General features: G+C 48.6%; 1 protein-coding gene across 1 annotated transcript in view; it reads left to right on the top strand.

Moving 5' to 3' along the window:
• Window positions 1–8,612, top strand: part of LOC111971252 (ataxin-2-like protein) — a 42,952-nt gene that overhangs the window by 24,319 nt on the left and 10,021 nt on the right. The window contains 1 exon segment of the mRNA XM_070446268.1: window positions 7,865–7,893. Coding sequence (XP_070302369.1) covers window positions 7,865–7,893 — 29 coding nt within the window.

Genomic DNA, 8,612 nt, shown 5'->3' with positions numbered 1-8,612 from the left:
GAGTTGTTATTAATTGTTCAGGCGCAGGTCTTTTGGCTTGGGGGTAGAAGCTGTTGAGGAGCCTTTTGGTCCTAGACTTGTGCCGTGTGGAAACACCGCTATATATAGGTCCTGGATGGCAGGAAGCTTGGTAATGTGACAGTTCGTGACAATGACAGTTCGTTGGTAATGTGGACACCAAGGAACTTAACTCTCGACCCGCTCCACTACCATGCCGCCATGCCGATCTTAATGGGGGCCTAGTGTTAGCCTGCCTTATTTGCTCCTGTAGTACTTGCGAGGTCAGCCTTCCTGTTGTTCTTGCCATCACAATTTGTTAGGGGAAGAGGGTTGTTTTGGGTCTCTTGAAGGCACCTACCCTCTGGGCCCAGTTTGTTTACTTTGTGACCATATTTCTTCCTAATAGGCCGTGCTCATGGATTCTTGTCGGTGATTGTCGGACACTATGTGTGTTCGTCAGGCGCTTAAACTAGTTGAATGTGTGGACAGTGGGTTGTTTGAGCCACCCGGTGCGGTCGTGGGTTGATCAGGGGAAATGAAGCTGTGGGATAGGGACTGAAAGTTCCGGCAACCGGCCTGCAGGGGCCGTCAGTTGTGTGAGGATCAGATTGTTTGGCAGACGCGTGTCTGCGTGCCGACCCTGTGGAGCCACCATGTTGGGACTATGTGCCCGTTCTAAGTGTGGCCGCGAGGGTGCGCGGTTGGGTTTCTTTAGCTGTAGAAGTGATGAGCTTCGTGGCACTTATTAGGTGTGAGTTGTGAACCTCGCTGATGGCGTGTAGCTGCATGTTGAAGTGCAGGCACTCACATTGTAGGTGTTTGAAGCTGTGTGTGTCGCAGGCGTGGGAATAGTGGCGCAGTGTTGGAGTTCAATAGAGATATGCATGCATTCTGTGCGGATCTGTTGGGTACGGCGTATGTGATAGTGGAGTGGGTTACTAGGTGTTCCGGAGGCATGCTGTTGCTGGTGAGCCATGATATCTCAGCCTTTCAAAAGACACCTGATCAGTGGCGTTGACACTGTGATTGACTAGATGAGGTGGCCTTATGGTGGGCGGTTTGAATTGCATCTGCTTGTAGGCAGGTGTAGCCGCGTCAGCTTCCTTGGGCACAGGCTTGGTGGCTGTATGCTTGAGAAGCAGGTACGTAGTTGGATTGTACATGGGACGTTGTCTAAGTAGCATGGTTGGTTGAAGAGATAAGTAGGTGCAGTTGTAGAGTACGTTGTGGGACATGTAGCTGTGTTGTCGCAGGTGAGCATGCTTGAGTATCAGACGGTCCTGGTATGTGCGACCTGGTCACGCGTGGCTCGTGCGGGTTGTGCGTGATGTTGACTTATGTGGTGTGTGTTGTAAAAGGGGTTTGTGTGTCTGACTGTGTATCGGCGTATCAAGGTAGGCGGTTGTACGGCTACAGGATTCAGGTTCATCGGCGCATACGGTTGGTACGCTCTGCTGATTCGGTGCTGTGCATGGCTTGCTGTGTGGGCTTGTGCGTCAGTCGACAGGGCACAGGCGAGTTGCAGGTGGAGTGTAGGTCAATGTGGGCGCTTCCGGCTAGGGGCGGTCTGTTGTCGGACTGGGCGGGGCAGACTAGCTGCAACGGGCAGTACTGGGGCAGGGGGGACGCGGTCTGGGTTTCCGCTTGTTAAGTGTCGCAGTAGAGTAGTTATGTCAAAAGCCTGGCCGACGAGCATGTTGCAGGGATACGCGCGCGGTGTAGTGGAATTGACTCAATATTAATCCTGTTCCTTGGACGCGTGTTTGATGGTGGTCGTTTGGTGTTCTGAGGGCATAAGTGGGTTTCGTTGAAAGCCGGTCCGTGCCGGTCCGGCGGATGTTTAGTTTCGCAGCGTAGGGTAGCCGCTCCGCTTCTTGAAAGACGGTCAGCTTTCTAGCGTTAGCGTCATGCGGACGTGTCGCCGGATGTTGAATCCTCGCGTGGTTTCTGGTTGGGATTCGGTGGTTACGGTACAGGTCAACAGTGGGGGGGGACGACGGTCGTCATGTTGACGATGGCGCGTGAGGCACTAATTGATGAAGCAGATTGTGATGTTGAGGTGGTGACATATATCTCCTCAGCGCATTTGGGATCGAATCCTACTGGGGTGTGAAAACATATTTGCCAGTCGGTGCTAATGCAAAGATGGCACGTACCGTGTGGTGTGTCTGTAAGCAATCTGGCGTCATCGCTGACCGAACGCTTGAGCCGTATTGAGCGCTCGGATGTGAAGGGTGTGTGTGTCGGTGCGCTACTGTCCTGTGTACTCGCGTTTGTTCGGTTTTTGGGACTTGTAGGTATGCCATTGGTAGTCAGGTGCTAGTGGTTACTAGGAGGGATGGAAGTTTAGTGGTTCAAAGAATGTGTCCACAGAGATGGCTGGTCGAGGTAGGGGGATGAGCTTTCGTGTAGTATGCAGTTGCTAGTGGTGGTGAGGGGAGTGGTAAGGGTGGGTTCTAGGAGTTTTCGTTACGTTTCCTTGTTTTTGATAATGTTTAAACATGTTTTTTCGCATCGGTGGTGATGCCAGCGTCGGTGGAGAAGAGTTTGGTGAAGAGCACTGGATTTTGAAGGTTTGTGCATTAAGAGAGTCGCTCGCGGCACGACCTAGAGGCGTGGCGCGTCGTGTTGCTGTGGAAGCATTTTGCTGCGCGGTATGTTAGCTTATAGGAGGGGGTATTGGTGCAGAGAGCTGTGGTAGTCTTTAGTGCGCAGCGTTCGTTCCTGTGGTGGTAAATAGATGGCATACGAATAATATGTAGTGAGGTGGAGAGATGCCTCGTGTTGTGGGTAGAATGGGTATGTGAAGGTGTGGTTCTTAGGCAGCGGGGCGCGAGGGTGGTCGCGCATTAGTGTTAGTGTATGGTACTGTGGCTGGCGGTGGTGCTGGAGGGGAGGTAGCGATGGTCGTACTTTTGTGTGCGAGGGTCAGAGTGTTGGGTTTGGTTCGGCTTTGGTAATATGGACTGTGTTGTGATTGTTTGTGGGATGGCTTGCTGAAGGAGATGTGGGTCCGTTTGCGGCGTTGTGTATATCAGTTGTTGAGTGGTCCAAGTGTCGTAGATTGCATGTGTGCCGGGGGTCTGCGTAGTGTGATGGATTGGCTATATAGAGAAGTGTCCCGCCATACAGATAAAATGGCGGATCTGGACGGTGCGTACACCATTTAGGTGTGTGCGTGTGCAGGTGAGAACTAAGCCGTCTGAGTTAGTTAGGATTCATTTCCTGTCCCTAGTTAACAAGTTTATCATCCGATTGCGGTAGCGGCTGTGGATACAGAGCCCGCAGTTGGTGACTCGCATACAGGTATCGAAGTGCAGATCAGAACCGTTAGGTAGTGTACTGTTACAACCCTACAGTCGGGCTCTGATGTACGTTAATAGATGATTGTGTTTGGTCGGACGAGCGATAGTGCGGTTGAGGGCTGATTATCAGGTCTTGGGTTGACATGTGGACACCAAGGAACTTAACTCTCGACCCGCTCCACTACAGCCCCATCGATCTTAATGGGGGCCTGTTCGGCCTGCCTTTTTCCTGTAGTCTGCGATCAGCTCCTTTGTCTTGCTCACATTGAGGGAGAGGTTGTTGTCCTGKCACCACCCTGCCAGTTTTGACCTACTCCCTATAGGCYGTCTCATCGTTGTCGGTGATTGTCGGACACTATTGTGTCGTCAGCAAACTTAATGTTGGAGTGGTGTTTGGCCACGCGGTCGTGGGTGAACAGGGAATACTGGAAGGGACTAAGTACACACCCCTGAGGGGCCCCAGTGTTGAGGATCAGTGTGGCAGACGTGTTGTTGCCTACCCTTACCACCTGKGGGCAGCCCGTCTAGTCCCAGGGTCCTTAGCTTAGTGATGAGCTTCGTGGGCACTATGGTGKTGAACTCTGAGCTGTAGTCATTGAACAGCATTCTCACATAGGTGTTACTTTTGTCCAGGTGGGAAAGGGCAGTGTGGAGTGCAATAGMGATTGCATCATCTGTGGATCTGTTGGGGCGTATGTGAATTGGAGTGGGTCTAGGGTGTCCGGGAGGATGCTGTTGATGTGAGCCATGATCAGCCTTTCAAAGCACTTCATGGCTACAGACATGAGTGCCATGGGGCGGTAATCATTTAGGCAGGTTACCTTCGCTTCCTTGGGCACAGGATGGTGGCYTGCTTGAAACATGTAGGTATTACAGACTTGGTCAGAGAGAGGTTGAAAATATCAGTGAAGACACTTGACAGTTGGTCAGAGCATGCTTTGAGTACACGTCCTGGTAATCTGYCTGGCCCCGCGGCTTTGTGAATGTTGACCTGTTTTAAAGGTTTTGTTCACATCGGCTACCAAGAGCGTTATCGCACAGTCATYCWTAACTGGTGGTGCTCTCGTGCATGCTTCTGTGTTGCTTGCCTCGACGCAAGCATAAGGTATTTAGGTCATCCGGTAGGCTCTTGTCACTGGGCAGCTCACGGCACTGGGCAGCTCGCGTCTGGGTTTCCCTTTGTAGTCCGTAATAGTTTTCAAGCCNTCCTTGGGCACAGGATGGTGGCTTGCTTGAAACATGTAGGTATTACAGACTTGGTCAGAGAGAGGTTGAAAATATCAGTGAAGACACTTGACAGTTGGTCAGAGCATGCTTTGAGTACACGTCCTGGTAATCTGYCTGGCCCCGCGGCTTTGTGAATGTTGACCTGTTTTAAAGGTTTTGTTCACATCGGCTACCAAGAGCGTTATCGCACAGTCATYCWTAACTGGTGGTGCTCTCGTGCATGCTTCTGTGTTGCTTGCCTCGACGCAAGCATAAGGTATKTAGGTCATCCGGTAGGCTCTTGTCACTGGGCAGCTCACGGCACTGGGCAGCTCGCGTCTGGGTTTCCCTTTGTAGTCCGTAATAGTTTTCAAGCCCTGCCGACGAGCATCAGATCCGGTGTAGTAGGATTCAATATTAATCCTSTATTGACGCGTGTTTGATGGTTCGTCTGAGGGCATAGTGGGATTTCTTATAACCGTCCGGATTAGTCTCCCGCTCCTTGAAAGCGGCAGCTCTAGCCTTTAGCTCAATGCGGACGTTGCCTGTAATCCGTGGTTTCTGGTTGGGATCTGTACGTACAGTCACTGCGGGGACGACGTCGTCGTCGTCGATGCACTTATTGATGAAGCAGATTGATTGAGGTGGTATACTCCTCAGCGCCATTGGATGAATCCTGGAACATATTCCAGTCTGTGCTAGCAAAACAGTCCTGTGTTGTAGCATCTGCGTCATCTGACCGCTTCCGTATTGAGCGAGTCACTGGTACTTCCTGCTTTAGTTTTTGCTTGTAAGCAGCAGTCAGGAGGATGGAATTATGGTCAGATTTTCCAGGAGGTGGTCAGGGGAGAGCTTTGTATGCATCGCTGTGTGTGGAGTAAGGGTGGTCTAGAGTTCTTCTTTCCTTTTTTTAATTTAAATTTTTTCTCTGGTTGCACGTGACAAATTTGGTAAAACTGATTTAAGTTTGTCAGCATTAAAGTCCCCGGCCACTAGGAGCGCCGCTTCTGGGTGAGCATTTTCTTCTTTACTTATAGAGTTGGTTGAGAGCTGTCTTAGTGCCAGCTTCGTTCTGTGGTGGTAAATAGATGGCTACGAATAATATAGATGAGAACTCTCTTGGTAGATAGTGTGGTCTACAGCTTGTCATATGGTACTCTACCTCAGGCAATTTCCTTTGTTTAATATGGACTCTTTTGACCTAAATTGCTTTCGTTTTATAGGTGATGTACTCCTTGCTCAAGCCACGCACTCCAACTCAATCATCACATTTGCAGACGACAACAAGTAGTGGGCTTGATTACCAACACCGACGAAGGCCTACAGGGAGGTGGTGAGGGCACTCGGATGTGTGGTTGTCAGAAAACAACCCTCAACTCAATGTCAACAAAACAAAGGAGATGATCGTGGACTTCAGGAAACAGCAGAGGAGCACCCCCCTATCCACATGAGGGATCAGCAGTGGAGAAGGTGGAAAGTTAAGTTTCCTCGGGTGTACACATCACTGACATAACTGAAATGGTCCGACCCACAACAGACAGTGTGGTAAAGAAGGCAACAACGCTCTTCAATCTCGAGGACGAAGAAAATGTTGCTTGTCGCCTCAAAACCCTGACTAACTTTTAACAGATCCACAATCGAAGAGCATCCTATCGGGCTGTATCACAGCTCCTGGTCGGCCAACTGCTTCCGGCCACAAAGCCACGAGGTTGGTGCGGTCTGGCACAACGCATCAACCGGGGCAAAACTACTGCCCTCCATGAACCTATAGCACCCGATGTCAAAGGAAGGAAAAAAAGACAAGGACAACAACCATGGCCTGTTCACACCATACCATCCAGAAGGCGAGTCACGTACAGGTGCATCAAAACTTGACGCGAGGACTGAAGAACTGCTTCAATCTCAAGGCCATCAGACTGCTAAAACAGCAATCACTCACTCAGAGGCTGCTGCCTACATTGAGACCCAAATCACTGGCCCACTAACAAATGGATCATAGTCACTTTAAAAATAATGTTACAATTACTCATATCAATATTTATATACTGTATTTTATACATCTATTTCACCATGTGGTCACTCAGCCATCGCTCATCCATATATTTAATGTAACATATCTCATTCACGCCCTTTAGATATGTGGTATTAAGTAATTGTTAGATATTTACTGCACTGTCAGAACCAAAGCACAAGCAATTGACTACACTCGGCATTACACATCTGCTAACCATGTGTATGTGACCCAATAAAATTTGATTTGAACTCCTGGCCAAAACAGGTTGTTGTGAGAGAGAACTTGTTCTGTGTGTGTTGTGTGTGTGTGTGTGTGTGTGTGTGTGTGTGTGTGTGTGTGTGTGGTGTGTGTGTGGTGTGTGGTTGTGACAGACCAGGGTCATGGGTGCCTTGAAGACTAACTCTTTGCGTTGGGGTTCAGCGTAGACTCTTCACCTGACTAAAAAAAAAACAACACAGAAGGAGAGCGAGATGAGATGATTCTTTCAAATCCCTTTCCATACATCCATCCTCACATGGGCACCTTACCTTGCCCCACCTGAGGCATGGGGCTCACTAACTTAGCACTGCATCAACATATGTTATAATACGGTATTGTAAAAATCCATACCCGGTATTCATGATATATCACCCAGACCTAGCAAATAATTACCTAAAACAAGATATGGTCCCAACACATTCTTTATTATACTAGCGGTCTGTAACTAGTCTACACTACCTCGTGTTTGATCTGCACTGTGAACCTGTATGGATACACTGGGTTCAGTAGCCTTGCCTCGAGTAAATTCTGACCTGAAAAACATTGTAGGCCTATTCCGTTAAAACTAGCACCAATGCGCACGTTGTAATCAAATTTTATCTAAAATTGACCCATTTCAAACTTTCCTTTTGTTAAACTGAGCCTAGTATTGGTCTATATTACTCTTACAGAATTTCCACATGGGAGAGGATATTTGAAATATTAATCCAAGCCGCTACTGGATGATAACTTTTAATTAACTAGGAACAAAGATTTCTAAACGGACTTTCCCATATTCCTGACAGACAAGACATGTGACTTAAGAGACAGCAGATCCTCTCCTTATTGTATTGGGACACTTTTAATAGTGCTTTAGATGGCCATGCAATTCAGTAATCACCTTATAAAACGCAAAGCAATTTAGGTCAAAAGATCCAATTAAACAAAGGAAATTGCCTGAGGCTAGAGTACCATATACAAAGCTGTAGACCACACTAATCTACCAAGAGAGTTCTCATCTATATTATCCGTAGCCAATCTATTTTAACCACCAACAGGAACGAAGCTGGCACTAAGACAGCTCTCAACCAACTCTTATAAGTAAAGAAGAAAATGCTCACCCCAGAAGCGGCGCTCCTTAGTGGCGGGGACTTTAATGCTGGACAAACTTTAAAATCAGTTTTTACCAATTGTAGTCAGCTGCGACCAAAGAAAAAAAAAAAAAAAAAAAAGGAAAGAAGAACTCTAGACCACCCTTACTCCACACACAGAGATGCATACAATAGCCTCCCCTGACCACCTCTGGAATCTGACCATAATTCATCCCTCCGACTGCTGCTTACAAGCAAAAACTAAAGCAGGAAGTACTCAGTGACTCGCTCAATACGGAACGGTCAGATGACGCAGATGCTACAACACCAGGACGTTTTGCTAGGCACAGACTGGAATATGTTCCAGGATTCAGTCCAATGGCGCTGAGGAGTATACCACCTCAATCAACTCTGCTTCATCAAGTAAGTGCATCGACGACGACACGTCGTCCCCGCAGTGACTGTACGGTACCAGATCCCAACGCAGAAACCACGGATTACAGGCAACGTCGCATTGGAGCTAGGCTAGAGCTGCCGCTTTCAGGAGCGGGAGACTAATCCGGGACGGTTATAAGAAAAATCCCACTATGCCTCAGACGAACCATCAAACACGCGTCAATTAGAGGATTAATATTGAATCCTACTAACACCGATCTGATGCTCGTCGGCAGGGCTTACAAACTATTACGACTACAAAAGGGAACCGCAGACGCGAGAATGCCATGCCGTGAGCTGCAGTGCAGAAGCCTACGATGACCG

This window comes from Salvelinus sp. IW2-2015, linkage group LG13 (genome assembly GCF_002910315.2).
Source record: "Salvelinus sp. IW2-2015 linkage group LG13, ASM291031v2, whole genome shotgun sequence".
Taxonomy (NCBI): domain Eukaryota; kingdom Metazoa; phylum Chordata; class Actinopteri; order Salmoniformes; family Salmonidae; genus Salvelinus; species Salvelinus sp. IW2-2015.
Note: the sequence above shows the minus strand (reverse complement) of the source record. Positions and strands in the feature narration are given on the sequence as shown.